The 16,271-nt window shown below is 44.0% G+C and overlaps 1 protein-coding gene across 4 annotated transcripts in view; it reads right to left on the bottom strand.

Annotated features, from left to right (window-relative positions):
- WWC2 (WW and C2 domain containing 2) overlaps nt 1-16,271 on the bottom strand; it is a 152,908-nt gene that overhangs the window by 45,691 nt on the left and 90,946 nt on the right. For all 4 annotated transcript variants that reach the window (XM_027530192.1, XM_027530190.1, XM_027530191.1 and 1 more), the window contains 3 exons: nt 15,493-15,696; nt 14,721-14,797; nt 3,309-3,388 (listed from right to left, as the gene is read on the bottom strand). In XM_027530192.1, coding sequence (XP_027385993.1) covers nt 3,309-3,388; nt 14,721-14,797; nt 15,493-15,696 — 361 coding nt within the window. The remainder of the gene's footprint in view (nt 1-3,308; nt 3,389-14,720; nt 14,798-15,492; nt 15,697-16,271) is intronic.

The following is a 16,271-nucleotide window of genomic DNA, read 5'->3' as shown; positions in this document are numbered from 1 at the left end:
TAAACAGACCACGGGAACTGGGTGTGGGGATGTTGTGGTTAGCTGATGTTTACTGCTGGACTCACACACAGCAGCTTCAGGGTGGTGGTCTCTCCTCCTTTCTCATCTGACCGCTTCGAGATGAGACCCCTACCACCCCCGACCTCATACCCAGCCCACTGCCATCAGCGTCGGGCTCAGGCTTCTTGTTTACAGTCTGGTTGGGTGGTCCCACCGCTGGCTGAACTCAAACCTCATCACACACTGATCCTGGCAAAGGTTCGGGGCTCGAGGAACTGATTGAACAGGAAGACAGAAATGCCAGTAAACTGGGCAAGCCCAGGAACCTTGGGATTCATCGCTGCCGTCTAATTTTACGTGCCGTGACGTCTGTGCAAAACCTAGCACAGGGCACAGTCTGGTGACTGTTAATAAAGGGTGGCGATTTTCGCTTATACTAGTGAGTATCCTATAATGCTTGGATTGTTTGGTTAGTTTCTTGTTTCTTTTTAAATATATGAAAAGTATTCTATTTTTATGACAATTATGAGTCAAGATAACATTGCCTGTCTTGCTGAATGAGTTAAAATCTAGGAACAAGACGCAAGGGCAGACGTGTTCATTTGTCCGTTGATGTTGAATCAAGAGCTCGCAGTGAGCTTGCCGACTAGTACTTGGTAAGCAGTGCTCGCTTACTGAATGTCCACACAATTCCCAGGGTCACCCTACGTCAGAGGATTTCAGGTAACTGAGAAGGGGTCACAGGACCCAACCAAATGACCTCATTCTTAAAAAAAAAAAAAAAGAAAGGTTAAAGTTCTTCATCATCACCTATGCTGCTTGGGACTCATTAGGAAGAACCTGGGCTTTACTTCAGAAACACACTGCCACCCCCCTGTCCCACCAGCCAACAGTGTTGTGACACACGGTCTCGGGCATGTCCTGTCTAATTCCCAGACTCTCCGGAGATACGGCACCTATTAAATCACAGAAAACTGTCTCTAAGCTAATTTGGTTTAAAACATTTACTAATTTGTATTTATTTCAATGTGAAGGGTACAGTCTGAAAAAAAAAATTAACTAACGTCATATTATCTTATTCATGCTTTTAAAGTTTACTCAAATGAGGGCGGTTTGTAGATAACTTATTTTTACAAGTAGCACTTTAGAAAATATTTTATGGGGCTGAACAAGTGATTAAAGTCTGAAAGAACCTAGGAAAATAAAATAAATCTCATCATAAATCAGTTCTATAATATAGTATATACAACCGTGCCACTGGATGGACCAAAGCAGAAATAACGCCTCTCTTGCTGGTGTCCATCTACACATAAGCTACACTATTGCTGAGGGCCAAAGTCCAACCCGGGACCACAGTCTCAAATGACTAACACCGAGAATACAACTACATTCATTCATCCAGCATAAACGATGGCACCGGGTAGAATGACAACCGGGGCTTAAATCGGTGCACATTCCACAAAATTATTCCATTTTACTGTGAGTGTGAAGTTGCAAAATCCTACAGCGGGATTCTGCTTAAATTTATTCCTGAAATATATTTTCGGTCATAACCCCAAGTAAGATTCCCTTTAGTATCAGGAACGTGATTTCTTGAAAAATATGGTCTCTGGGTATAATCAATTATGATTCAATCTTCTGGTAGTATGGTGGTAAACATTTGAATGAAAACAGCTTTATTCTGTCTATAGTTAAGATGCACGAGAGGCGTCTAACGTTAGATATGGTATCTCTTCTGCTCTTGGTTCCTCAGATTAGAATCACTGCAAGAGAAAGCCTGGGTTTCTACAACAAATGGCTATTGTTTTCTTGTGGAATGTTATTGACAGATTCTTAAACATGCCTTGGATTCCTATAAAAATTGCTTGCAAGCAAACTGCTTTGAAACAATATATCATTGTTTCATCGATATAACAAAAACAGTAAGTTTGGCTAACCTTTAATCCTGGTGGTGACATGAGTTATAATTTCTTGTGTCTTAAAAGTATGTAACGTGTGGCTAAATGCTTCCTGGTGTTTCTACCCTGACGCCCTCCTGTATGTTGATGGACAACTGACTAAACAACACATTTAGGGTAAGCCAGGTCTGCTCAGGTTCTGGGGCTGCGCTGCAACCTCCACAGAGGTTCTCTGAACAGAGCTGGACCTGGGAACCATGTGGGGGGTCTTGGGATGGAGACCAGACACATGTATTTTTTTTTAAGAGCTCCTCAGATTATTCTAATATGTAGTCAGGTTGGAGAACCACCAGGGTGGGAGCATCTAAAAGAATCTCATGGTCATGATTACATGAGGTGAGTGTCTGAGATGAAAGTCATGTGGCTGGTGACGGAGAGAAGCGATGGGGGTCCCGAAATACAGCTCTTCAACCAAACACACAGAACGATCTGCTCAGATGGCCCGGCCAGTGAACACGTGGGATCTTTAACGGGGTGACACCTTGCTGCCTCGGATGCTGTGGAGGCAGACGGAGGAAGGGCGTAAACCTGCCTGGAGAGGAGCCCCTCGGGAAGCCCCGGTGCATCCTGCCTCACTGCTGGGGCCCCATGTGGGGCAGCAGGAGAGGAGAAGGGGACTGGAAGGGCCGCCGGATGCCTTTCAAGGGACGATGGCTTCAGCCCTCCCCGAGGCCGTGGGCTGCGTGAACCATCACCGTGTCCCTGCCTCGGAGATCCTGGGGTGGGTGCTGCAGGAGCTGGATGCCTGGGTGCACGTCGGGGCCTGGGAACAGGGCAGGGAGCCCCAGTCCTCCAATCTGCCCTCCATCATCCACATTCTCCTTTGACCTGGCTCAGCCTGGGGCCGGGGTCCAGCGGACTTCAGCACAAAGCAGGAAAGGGCGGAGGGAACTCAGGGGCCCGGACACGCACTTAGCCCATCCACAGACACCCCTGACTGGCTCCGTGAGGGCGGGAGGCATCAGAGGCAGACAGGCCCCCTGGGTTGGGCTCCAAAGAGAACCTGGTCACCCCAGCCCATCCTGGGCCCCATCTCCCCACTCTGTCTCCACCTAAGGCCGGCTGGTGGGCCTGCGAGATGAAGCTGAGTCTCTCACTTTGGTTTCTTTGGGTCTTCAACCTATTAGGGAAAACTTCAGACATTTTCAAAGTGTATAGTAGATTTTCCCAAGTGTTTTTTTATTGTTCTATGGTTGATTGTTTTCTTGTGTGTTTTTTTTTTTGGTGCCAAGCTCTCCTACTTGACTACTCTTTGAGAAAACCCTTATGTCATCTGCACTTCTACTTTCTTTGGACTGGCTCAGGGGTCTTGGATTATTTGAGAGTTAATTTCATTATTTTCATACTCACTGTTTCAGAGTGGCGAAGCCTTGTTCTTTATAGAGCAATTCCTGCTTCATCTGTGAGAGTTCTCGCTTCAGGTTTTTGACCTTTTGTGAGAAAATATAAATATGAATGTTTGTAAATAATTAGCAACACAGTTTTAAAAGGTAACCTATTAGTAAACTATTAAACACATAAACACAGCCACTGGTTTAACGTTTACTCGACTCGTTTCCCCTGGATATATATTCCATGGAAAGAGATTAAGTAAGTTTAGATGATCGGTGATGTGCATTATTCCTCAAAGTTGCTCTCATTATTTTATGTAGCAGAGTTGCTCTGAGCCGGACATCAAGACTGGCGGTGCCAGGCGGCACTTCTCTGGCCACCCCACGAAGGCCATTACTCTGTTTTGTTCAGTTCGCAGTATTTCCCAAGAGCTGAACTTGTCTGTGTACTGGTTTCCTGGCTGTCCCCCATGGCAGAGTAAGTGGCATCACTTCGGCTGTGCCCCCAAACTTGCAGAGTGATACCACAGGGTCAATAATTAGTTGTCGAATGGGTAACAATTATTTTTTCCCCGTTGTCTTTGGAAACAAGAATACTAAAACCTGCCAGGTCAGAGATATGCTACAAGCCTGGTTCAGTCACAAACTAAAGGTCTTCTCATGGGTGTCAGAAACTTAGTTGCATATAGTAAGTTGCAGCCTGGAGTTTTAAGCACGTTCTGCTGTATAGTAATTCCGTGTGTTTTGCACTTTTATTTCCTGTTTACTCATTCCACAAATATGTGTTGACTCTCCTTAGTGTATCAGACCCTGGGTCTGGAAGTGTGAACACAACAAATCTGATCTTTGCCTTTATGGGTTTTACAGAACAACGAGGGAGCCTTACATTGAGCAAATAATTGTCCAATGAAATAAACCTTACCAATTGCCACTGGTGATCGAAAAGAAAAGCACAGGATACTTCAAGATATAAAATGGGGACAGAGGGACTTCCCTGGCCAGAAGGCCCATAGGCCTCACTGATAGAAGGGTCCCTGCAGGGTGGAGCTTGGGGACACACCCTAAGCTGCGTGGGGCCAGGGCAACCTCAGCAGGCGTCTGATTTAGAGATGCTGCCACTGCTGCGTTACAGAGGTGCCGTGTGGGCAGGAGGTGGGATCGGAGAAGGAGGCCCGAGGACACAGCACCTGAAGCCACGCTGAGGATCTCTAAATCTCCTAAGAACAATGAGAATCAAGGCAGGATTGTAGAGCAGGAGCGGCTTCATGGCTGCAGAAGGCCACTGCGGTGACTACAGTGGCCCAAAGGGCCGTCCTATCTGCAAGGTGGGCGGGCGTGCTACAGGAGACGCTTCAGAGGTAGAACCAACAGCACGGGGTGGTGGCCTCAGTGTGGACGGTGACGGAGAAGACGTGCAAAAAGTGAAAGGGAAAGTCGCTCAGTCGTGTCCGACTCTTTGAGACCCCATGACTACACAATCCATGGACTTCTCCAGGTCAGATACTAGAGTGGGTAGCCTTTCTCTTCTCCAGGGGATCTTCCCGACCCAGGGATCGAACCCAGCTCTCCCACACTGCAGGCAGATTCTTTATCAGCTGAGCCACCAGGGAAGCCCAAAAATATTGGACTGGGGGGGAAGATCAAGGGTTTCTGGTAAGACAATTATTTTTCTGATATAGAAGGGAGGGTCACTGACATAAGGATGCGGTTTTTACATGCATGCGCATAAGTGAGATCATCTAGAGAGACTGTGTGCGCAGAAGGGATGAAAGTTCAAAAACAGAACAACTTGGGCATCTGCAGCGCTCAGAGGTCCATGAGCGGAGGAGATACAGGACATGGTGAAGCAGAGGCAAGAGAAGCCAGGGAAATAGAGAGCACTGTGGACCAGAAGGGGAAAAAGTCAAGAGGGAGAAGAGTCACTCTGAGGACTCACGATGAGGACGAGGGCGGTATGACACTCACGATTCTAGACCGTGAGGCCCAGGATTTTGGATACAGTAGATGCTGCATAATTTACCTGCTGGGTTTACCAGAAGGCTTAACAGTTTGAGCCCTAACACACTTCTGTTTTATTAGGGAAAAGGAAACAGAAATAATTGTGTTAGAAGAACATAAATGTCTGTGTGTGTGTAACCGAATCACTTTGCTGTGTAAGAGGGATTAACAACATTGCAAATCAACGATACTTCAGTAAGAGTAAACTAAAACAATTGTGTTGCAGGGCCCAATTCCTTACTACACAGAGAGGTACAGATGATGCTCCTGGACCCCAAGGAGGAGAGGCTCACCCTGGCCAGGGAGGAGGAGTGGCCTGGGAGAGGAGGGTCTTGTAGGTGCTTTAACATTCACACAGAGCAACAAGCTCATGCACAGTGTCCAGCGAAGACACTCCAGTTTTAGCGTCAGACTCTGACCACATCAGAAGCCATCAACAATCCCAGTTCAGTCCACGTGTGATTCTACTTCTGAGCACTCTCAAACAGTTTTCTACCAAAAAAGACCAGCATTTTTATTTAAAAATAGTAGCAGCAGCAGAAATCCAAAAGGTCAATAGTAACTCAAATAGCTGGGCTGAAACCTGTATCTACCTTTGAAAACACAGTTGATAGAAACATGATGCTATCTATTGAGTCCTCTTGGAACAACCGAATTAAAAGTGTGTCTCACAGACATAAAACATGAAAATCATTTGGACTTCGATGACACACCCATCTAATTTCTTTCAAAAATGATCATTTAAGGACTTCCCTGGTGCTACAGTGGGTGGGAATCTGCCAGTCAGTGCAGGAGACACGCGTTCCACCCCTGGTCCAGGAAGACCCCACGTGTCACGGAGCGATTAAGAGTGTGCACCACAGCTACCAAGCCTGTGTGCTGCAACTATTGAAGCCGTGTGCCTAGAGTCTGTGCTCCGCAACGAGAGGCCACTGCCAGGAAGAGTTGCCCCTGCTCACTAACTAGAGAAAGCCCATCCACAGCAACAAAGGTCCAGAGCAGTCCAAAAAAAAAAAGTTTTTTTTAATGATCGTTTAAAATTTAAATACATTTCTGACAACTCAGACTCTGCTCTGCTTAAGTGACGTGAGACTGTATTGTGTGCTGGGTGACAGTGATAGAGGAGACTGACGTACCTGTGCTTTCCTTTCTCCTCCGTTATTTACTTTACCTACACTTGGCTGGAAGCTACTGCTTTTATCCTGGGGAGGCTTCTGAATGGATTACATGAGTGATTCTCAGCTGCCTAACATCAATGTGCATTTTAATTTGTTCAGGATGAAAATGTTTGATTCTATTATAATGATAAGTGAAAACAGGTATTATTTCCAACTCAACGTTATTTGGGATTGTTTCTGGTTTTTAAGAGTTTGGTCTTGGGACTTCCCAGGTGGCCCAGGGGCTAAGACTCCTTGCTCCCAATGCAGGGGTCTTAGGTTTGATCCCTGGACAGGAAACTAGATCCCACACTCAGCCAAATAAAGATCCTACGTGCCGAAACTGACAAAACTCCCACATGCTGCAGCTAAGACCTGGTGCAGCCAAATAAATAAATAACAGAAATATTTTAAAGTAAATAAGAAAGATAAAATAGAATCCATTTCTATTTCTTATATAGGTCAAAGTTGCAAATGGAACTCTGTTAGAATACAATTGTATTTTTTAAAAAAGAGAGTTTGATTGTTAAGTGTCCAACACTTTTTCTTCTCAGAGAGCCATTTGATGTCTTTAGCTATCACTGTTTTCTACTCTCATTCTCTAACCCAGTTTCAATGCAGGACACAGAACATAAAAACAAATACCCTCAGGTCACAGCAAAGGGTAACGCTAGTGCTGACTGGCACGTTTAGCACAATGCGGACTCTTAGTTCAGTTCAGTCGCTCAGTCATGTCCGACTCTTTGCAACCCCATGGACTGCGGCACGCCAGGCGTCCCTGTCCATCACCAACTCACAGAGTTTACTCAAACTCACGTCCATTCAGTCAGCGATGCCATCCAACCATCTCACCCTCTGTCGTCCCCTTCTCCTCCCGCCTTAAATCTTTCCCAGCATCAGGGTCTTTTCCAATGAGTCAGCTCTTTGCATCAGGTGGCCAAAGGATTGGAGTTTTAGCTTCAGCATCAGTCCTTCCAATGAATATTCAGGACTGATTTCCTTTAGGATTGACTGGTTGGATCTCCTTGCAGTCCAAGGGACTCTCAAGAGTCTTCTCCAACACCACAGTTCAAAAGCATCAATTCTTTGGTGCTCAGCTCTCTTTATAGTCTAGCTCTCACGTCCATACATGACTGCTGGAAAAACCATAGCCTTGACTAGACGAACCTTTTTTGGCAAGTAATGTCCCTGCTTTTTAATATGCTGCTAGGTTGGTCATAACTTTTCTTCCAAGGAGCAAGTGTCTTTTAATTTCATGGCTGCAGTCACCATCTGCAATGATTTTGGACCCCCCCAAAAATAAAGTCTGTCACTGTTTCCATTGTTTCCCCATCTATTTCCCATGAAGTGATGGGACCAGATGTCATGATCTTAGTTTTCTGAATGTTGAGTTTTCAATCAACTTTTTCACTCTCCTCTTTTACTTTCATCAAGAGGCTCTTTAGTTCTTCGCTTTCTGCCATAAGGGTGGTGTCATCTGCATATCTGTGGCTATTGATATTTCTCCTGGCATTCTTGATTCCAGCTTGTGCTTCATCCAGCCCAGCATTTCTCATGATGTACTCTGCATATAAGTTAAACTAGCAGGGTGGACAACATACAGCCTTGACGTACTCCTTATCCTATTTGGAACCAGTCTGTTGTTCCATGTCCAGTTCTAACTGTTGCTTCCTGACCTGCATACCGATTTCTCAAAAGGCAGGTCAGGTGATCTGGTATTCCCATCTCTTTCAGAATTTTCCACAGTTTTTTGTGATCCACACAGTCAAAGGCTTTGGCATAGTCAATAAAGCAGAAATAGATGTTTTTCTGGAACACTCTTGCTTTTTCGATGATCCAATGGATGTTGGCAATTTGATTTCTGGTTCCTCTGCCTTTTCTAAAAATGTGGACTAAAAAATTGTGGACTAAAATAATGTGGACTCTCTAAAAAAAAACATGGACTCTCCTTGGAAGTAAAGATGAGAGCTAACATTCCAGGCGCTTCATGTGTTCCAGGCACTATCCTCTCAATCCTCACAACTGCTCTATTAGACAGATACAGTTTTAATGCTTATTTTACAAGTGAGGGATCTCAGTACTAAAGAGAATCAGTAATCCACTGAAGTTACTCTGCTACTAAGCAGCAGAAAGTGGTCTAGAACCCTGGAGAATTTTTGAAAACTACAATTATAAAGGTTTTAGTTATCAGTGGTATGATAATATATGTAAGATCAAAGACAATCTTTGTTGTTCAGTCAGTAAGTCATGTATGACTCTTTGGGACCCCATGGGACTGCAGCACGCCAGGCTCCCCTGTCCTTCATTATATCCTGGAGTTTGCTCAAACTCATGTGCATTGAATTGAGTCAATGATGCCATCCAACCATCTCATCCTCTGTCGCCCCCTTCTCCTCCTGCCCTCAATCTTTCCCAGTATCAAGGTCTTTTCCAATGAGTCTGCTCTTTGCATCAGGTGGCCAAAGTATTGGAGCTTCAGTGTCAGTTCTTCCAATGAATATTCAGGACTGATTTCCTTTAGGATTGACTGGTTTGACCTCTTCACTGTCCAAGGGATTCTCAAGAGTCTTCTCCAACACCATAATTCGAAAGCATCAGTTCTTCAGCTCTCGGCCTTCGTTATGGTCCAACTCTCACATCCATACATGACTATGGGAAAAACCATAGCTTTGCCTACATGGACCTCTGTCAGCAAAGACAAACTAGACCTGTAGCAAAATGGCCTACATAAAAACCTAATAAATAAGCTAAGCATAAAGACGTCACTCATGTCTAGTCAAGAGACAATCCCTATCGCTGGCAATTTCCATTCTCAGAAGGCATTTTTCTTCCTATTTGAAGCACACAGTTATGGTTTTTGTAGGTTAGTTACAGCACTGGTTACAGTGCTGTTGTTTGACGTGCGCACGAGCTAACTCTGTTCACAGTTACAAACTAACCCGTATGTTGAACCACTATTCTTTTAGAATCTATGGACACAACTACAAATAGGTGAGACTGTGGATGGCTCTTCTGAGTCCATCACCATTGCTAAAAACAATTCAAAGTGAATTAATACTAACAATGTGTGAGTAAATATATTTAAGAACAAAAGACAGCACACTGTTATCAATAGCAGTGCCCAGGAACCAGCTATGTATTTTGCATGGAGAGCAAATAATTTAACCAAAGGAGCGTTTGCTTCCTTTCTGACACAATTAGAAGCTGGATCATACAGCACATGCTGTAGTGACATGCTGGAAGTCTCGAATGTGAGACTGCCCTGGTGGTCCAGTGGTTAAGATTCTGCCTTTCAATGCAGGGGGTGCAGGTTAGATCACTGGGTGAGGACCTGAGATGCCCCCCCAGCCAAAACACCAAAACATAAAGCAGAAAAAATACTGTACCAAATTCAATAAATACTAAAAATAATCTATATAAAAAGATCTGAAAACATTAACTAAATTAATAAAAAAATTTCTCAACTGCATCTGTATTTCTAAAGAAATTTATGCTTTTACACTTCCAACATTGTATTTCAGTTTGATAAACAATCAGTAAAAGCAATCAAAATTCACCAAAATTTTCCTGCATCAAATTTTCACCAAATCCCATTTATTTGTAATTTTTGCTATAAACTTTTAAAAATATCAGTTGAGTTGAAGGTTTAGTTTATGTAAGATATTCTACTCTCTATCCTAAGTATCCATAATGAACAAATGAAATAATAAATTTTGGCTTTGTAAGTATCTATAATGAACAAATGAAATAATAAATTTTGGTATAAATTTTTTAAATTCCTCATCTTAAAAAAAGATTTTTTTTTCAAAAAATTGAACACTACCTGTAAAAATGATGAGTGTATTATTAAAAGAGCTTAATTTATTCATTTCACCTTTTCAACAACTAGATGCCAAGGAAGTACTGTCATCCCATTCGCCTGAGGAGGAAACTAAAGCCCAGTGATCACCAACACCTACGACCATAATATAATATAAAACAGATGTTTTAGACTGATGCGCCTATGTACCTGGTTTCCAAACATTTGACCCACTTGCTCTAATTCAATGAAAACAAGTAAAGCACACCTGCTAATATTGTTATGTTAAAATTATGTGGTATGAAACCAGTACTAGGCTTTGTATGAAAAACTGTTACTAGAACCCAAAATGGAGACAGGTCCTATAAGACACCAAAGCAATGAGGAGCTAGCTAATCCATGAGTTATTATTTTTGTGAGTCCCCTGAACTACAAAGAGATCAAACCAATCCATCCTAAAAGAAATCAATCCTGAATACCCATTGAAAGGACTGATGCTGAAGCTGAAGCTCCAATACTTTGGCCACCTGAGGCCAAGAGCCAACTCACTGGAAAAGACCCTGATGCTGGGAAAGATTGAAGGCAGGAGAAGGGGACGACAGAGGATGAGATGGTTGGATGGCATCACCGACTTGATGAACATGAGTTTGAACAAACTCTAAGAGATAGTGGAGGACAGAGAAGCCTGGTGTGCTGCAGTCCTTGGGGTCGCAAAGAGTCAGATATGACTGAGTGGCTGCACAACAATTTCTGTGGCATTACTTTGTGAAAGGGATGGGTACATGCAAGGACTTCTCCAGGACAGGCAGCCAAGAAAAGCTAGGTTGTCAAAATCCATGAAACTCGGCTCAAGCTATCCAGACACTTCAGAACACCTGGGGCATTCTCAAAGATCTACCTTGCCAGAACATGCCCTCGTGGCAGAGAGAGGGCACCATCGGCCCTGCCACGTTCAAACCATGATATGGCTAAAAGCATCACAAGAGAACGTGGACCAGGAGGGCCCATGTGCTGTGGAAGCATTCCTATTAAAAGGCATTTTCACAGACCGGAAGTATTAGACAAGCACCTCCTCCGTAATAGAAGAGAGGCTCTCATCTTTCACTCCAGTTACTCGTGAATGCCTCCTCCCCCTTCTTGAGGGGCTTGCCTTGTCGAGGAGGGCACTCCTTTCCGACTCACTCTGTCGTCCCACAGCGATGACATACGGGTGAACACAGGCTCCTAAGTGCGCATTAAACCCGCTGCAAAATAAGCTTTATCAGACGGGTTCTGCGGCATCAGGCGATGGGTCTGGGCGACATGACTCCGTGGGGTCTTCTGGGATCTCTCCCCGTTATACAGGGCTCCGTTTCCTTCCGACGGCTATTGGTGTGAGGCAACCTCTCTGCTCTCGTTTATTCTTTTTTGAATAATTTTATTTACTTCGGCTGTGTTGGGCTTTTGCTGTGCAGGCTTTTCTCTAGTGGCGGCGGGCAGGGGCTACTCTAGTTGTGAGGGGGTCTCCTTGCAGTGGCTTCTCTCGCTGTGGGGTACAGGCTCCAGGGCACGTGGGCGCAGCAGTTTTCAGCTCCCGGGCGCTCCAGGCCCCACAGCCGCGGCACAGGGGCTTGGCTGCCCCCAGGCATTATGGGCTCTTCCCGGAACAGGGATCGAACCCACGTATCCTGCGTTGGCCGATGGACTCTCTACCACTGAGCCACGAGGGAAGCCCTGCTTTTGTTTTAAGAAACCCCTCTCTTAGTTTGCATCTTTTCTAAAATGGGATTTAAAGGGACAGATTAGGATAGCCTGTTGAGGTATTCCATATACAATATGAGGTACTGCATTTATGTTCAAAGAAAAGAACTGTGAAGAATGGTTAAAATTTCAAAGGGGAAGCAGTAATACGTAGTGACGTCGGAGATGGGCACAGCTCCAGGGAGTACCGAAGTTTAGCAAGGGTAAGTTTTGACAACATACCTTCACCCGTCGTCCCACCCCAGCCTTTTTTTTAGATAAGATGTCTGCTTGAGAGATTACAGAAATGTACAGACACGACACAGAGACGCAGCAACGAGGTGTCCCACAAACCGGCCCACGAGCTCCGTGAGGAACAGACAGAGAAATGAAGGCGGGTGGACAGGGCAAAGGGCTGCTTGTGGCAGGAGAGAAAACTTCCAACAGTGACTTCATAAATTACACCCCAAAGTCCACACCAAAGAGAGGTTTGCTTCCAGAAAGTATAGACGGACTTTCTTCATACGTTTTCTGAGAACAAATAGAAAAGTTGTGAGGTTAAACAAACAAACATCTATTTGGAGACACTGGAGAATTACCAAGACAGCAAGAACTTCTATTAAAGAGCCAAATGATAAGAGAGGCCTCGTAGGCAAGATCCAAACTTGGCATCAGTTTTCCTTCTGAGGCATCTGCGTAGGTGATTGAGAAAGTGAAAAGCTGGGAGAATGCAGTGACCGGGAGCCTGACAGGCAGAGAAGCACTGGCTGTTCCTCAGAGCCAAGGGCTCCAGGGAGACGCTGGAGTCCAGCCTCAATCAGCCTGCTTCCTCAGGAAACAGCCCAGGAGTTCAGCTGGGATTCTGAAGAGCTTTGACCTACAAGAAAGGGTGCTCTGGAAATAGACCTCATTTGAGGAAAATGAATGAAGCCCAAGGACTTCCCTGTGGGTTCCATTCCCAGTCGGGGCACAAATTCCCCTTATGCCACGGGTGTGGTGACAAAGGAAAGAGAAGAAGAATGAAGCCCAGAATTCAGAAAACTCAAACCCTGACTGAATTGAAGTTATCTGCCCCTGAACTAACTTCCTCTAAGAAGCAAAAGTAAATCCTCTTTGAAGGATAACAAGATCATCCCAAACCTTAAATTATCTTTATTCTCTTTCATACATAATATATGGCTCTTAATTAAAAGCAAGCAGCTGTGAGAGGTCAAATACTGAACAAAAATCCAGAGGAAAAAAAACCAGACCAGACCGAAGAATTCAACACATAAGAAGTTTTCGATAAAAAAAAAAAAAAAGAAGAAGTTTTAGATATTATACTAATCAAGACATGGAATTTTAAAATAACTGTGATTATTTTGTTCAAAAAATTATTACATTGATGTGCAGAATTTGGGCAAGTAATTAAAAACAAAAAATAAACAAATTTTAGAATTGAAAACACGTGGTGGAATTAAGCTGAATAAAGGATAAGAAAATCCCAAACTGTTTACAAACTAAGCAGAACACTCTGATGACAAATCATAAAGAAATCAGGAAATATTTTGAACTGATTGACTAACAAGGCCTGAAACTGTGTGTGAGTAGCTGCTCGAGTATATTTTAACACAGCAATTCCACTCCTGGTTGCATAACCAACAAAAATGCGTACATCTGTGCACCCAAAGGCATGTGTAACAGACACACACATTAAGATGCAAGTTACTAATTACTAGCAATTTGTATAAACTCTAATGTACGTCAATAGTAGAAGAAATGAATTCATGGTATCTACACAAAGGTGGGATGGTTTCCACGCAATAAAAGTGTATGTGGATGAATCTCAAAATGTTGAACAAGGGTCCAGGCGTTGAGACTCCGAGCTCCCAATGCAGGGAGCACCAGGTTCGACCCCTGGTCAGGGAACCGGATCCCACATTCCACAAGTAAGAGACCCCGTGCTTCAGCTAAGACCCAACACAGGCAAAATAAATTAAAACAATAATAATAAATTAAAAAAAAAATACAGAAGAAATGTTGAACAAAAGAAGCCATCAGTCATCCATGTGGTAGCAGTTCAGTTTCACAAAGTTCAAAGCAGGCAGAAAATGGATTTATAGCATTGCCAATAAGGGTCACCTACTGTCACCTTTAGGGAGAAGGACAAGGATGACAAGGGAGTACCATGGGGGCCTCTGGGGTCACGGCAGTAATCTCTTTCATGACCTATGCAAGGGTTGCACAGTTTATTTACTTGGAGAGCAATCTTTAAGACTCCAAAAATCAAGGATAAACAAGCTGCGACCTTAACAGCCGTGTGGTCAGAAAGATTTAGGGTAAAGATCAGCAAACAACCCATAAGGAAGTGTGAGGCACCAGTAAAGTTTGACCTAGAAAAAGAAGTGATTTGGTAATGTGAACTGTGAGCGTCTTGATAGATTGGGCCGTTTGATGAAAAAGGAACTAAGCTCCACTTTGGATGTGTACTTTCAGCACAATAAGGAAAAATTGAAGTTTTTTAGACTCAGATTTTGATTCTATATACTAACCGCAAACAATAAAACTGCCCAGAAATGGAACACAGTCTGTCACATTAATAAGAACAATCTCACAAACATGTTTTAACAAAAGCAGAAAGACCATCCATTGAGGATAAGTGGAACGGTTCCTTTACTGAATTGAGATGGCAGTTGACCACAGAGGCCCCTTCCAGATTCTATGCATATGTTCAGCATATTAATAGAACCACAGTCAAAAAAAAAAAAAAAAATCTTACCCTTAATCGTGTAGTGGAGATCTCAGCTTTTAAGATCTCAGGGTCATATTTAGTACTGGATGAAGAGCCTGAGAATACTTTCAAAGGGAGAAGAGAGGGGGAAAAAAAAAAGTGACTTGTACAAGTTGCATAACTAGCTGTCAACTTAGAAATTACAAACGCTAAAAACAAGATTTACATGCTTCTGGGATACTTACTTAACTTTATAACTCCTTTATTGTCATTCATCAGACACCTAGATATAAAAAGTCATCTTCAAACCTTCATCATTTTTTTTCAATAAAAAGGAATGTTATCAAGACCCCAGTGCCTCAGTTTCCTGTGGATTTTATATCTATGGATAAAATCTTAGAGGAGCTTATTGCAGATACAGCTTAACTGTGCTTTGTGTTACCCAGAAACTTGTCACTTAAGTGGGATGTCTGAGCCCTTCACAGCTGCTGCTTTAAAAAAGGCCAGTCTCTGAGATGAGAGAGAGATCGGTCAACTCAGGTGGTCAACAGAAACTTCGTCTGTGCTAACTGCTCCGGTTTCAGTTTAGTCCCACTAAAAACAACGTACAAGAGCAGCACAAGGGCCAGATTATTTGCCCTGATCTGAAAAGGTAAACGTTAATCCCTCAGCGAGACCTTTATCTGAAATGGGGCTGAGGGGCTCCTCCTGCCCAAGAAGGGACAGGACCCAGAGCGCCGTCCCACAGACGCCCAGTGGCCTCCCGTCACCTGCAGGTCGACGCCCACTTCTCAGGTCTGAACAGCCACGCTGTACTTACAGCTGGTGCGAGAGCTGGACTTCTCCTTGTAGGCGTCATTCAAGCGGACGTATTCGTCCAGGGCCAGGGCCAGCCTCTGCTCCTTCACGTGGTACAGCTCCTGCTGCGTCTGCAGGGCGTCCTGTGCCACTGACAGGTAGTCCTTGAGCATCTTTTCCTGCTCCCGCCGCCATTGTTTCCGCGGATCTTCGATCTGTGTGGTTTCTGAAAATAAATCAGGTGGGTTATTTTTCAGAATTTAGAAAAGAAGTAGCTGGGACTTCCCTGGTGGTCTCTGTGCTCTAAGCAGTGGCTAAGACTTTGCGCACTCAATACAGAGGACCTGGGTTAAGTCCCTGGTCAGGAAACTAGATCCCACATGCTGCAACTGAGAGGCACAGCCAAAAAAAAAAGAGAGTAGCCGTCTTTAATTTTTATCTCCTTCAAGTAGTTAGTATTATGAAGTGACGTCTCCAGAAACGTGGAAGTTTTTGCTTTATTTTACCCAGTCCATCCCCACTCTGACCTCTTTCTGTCTTTGTCATCAATTTATTCTCGCTGCAAATATATTATATACGATGTCAAAGTAAGCACAGCAACATGGTTATGATTGGGTCAGCCTTTCCCAGAACCCTCTGGCTCCTCAACACCTTCAGAATAGAAGCCACACTACTTATGGCCCTGTGTAATCTGAAGCCAATATACTCCCTACGCTTCTGTGCACTTAATACAGGACTCTCGCCAGGCTGCCCTTTACATCTACATCCCTCAAGGTCTGGGATGCAGACCCGCACCGGTCC

This window comes from Bos indicus x Bos taurus, chromosome 27, assembly GCF_003369695.1.
Source record: "Bos indicus x Bos taurus breed Angus x Brahman F1 hybrid chromosome 27, Bos_hybrid_MaternalHap_v2.0, whole genome shotgun sequence".
Classification (NCBI taxonomy): domain Eukaryota; kingdom Metazoa; phylum Chordata; class Mammalia; order Artiodactyla; family Bovidae; genus Bos; species Bos indicus x Bos taurus.
The sequence above is the reverse complement of the archived record's forward strand: the minus strand, read 5'-3'. Positions and strand labels throughout refer to the sequence as shown.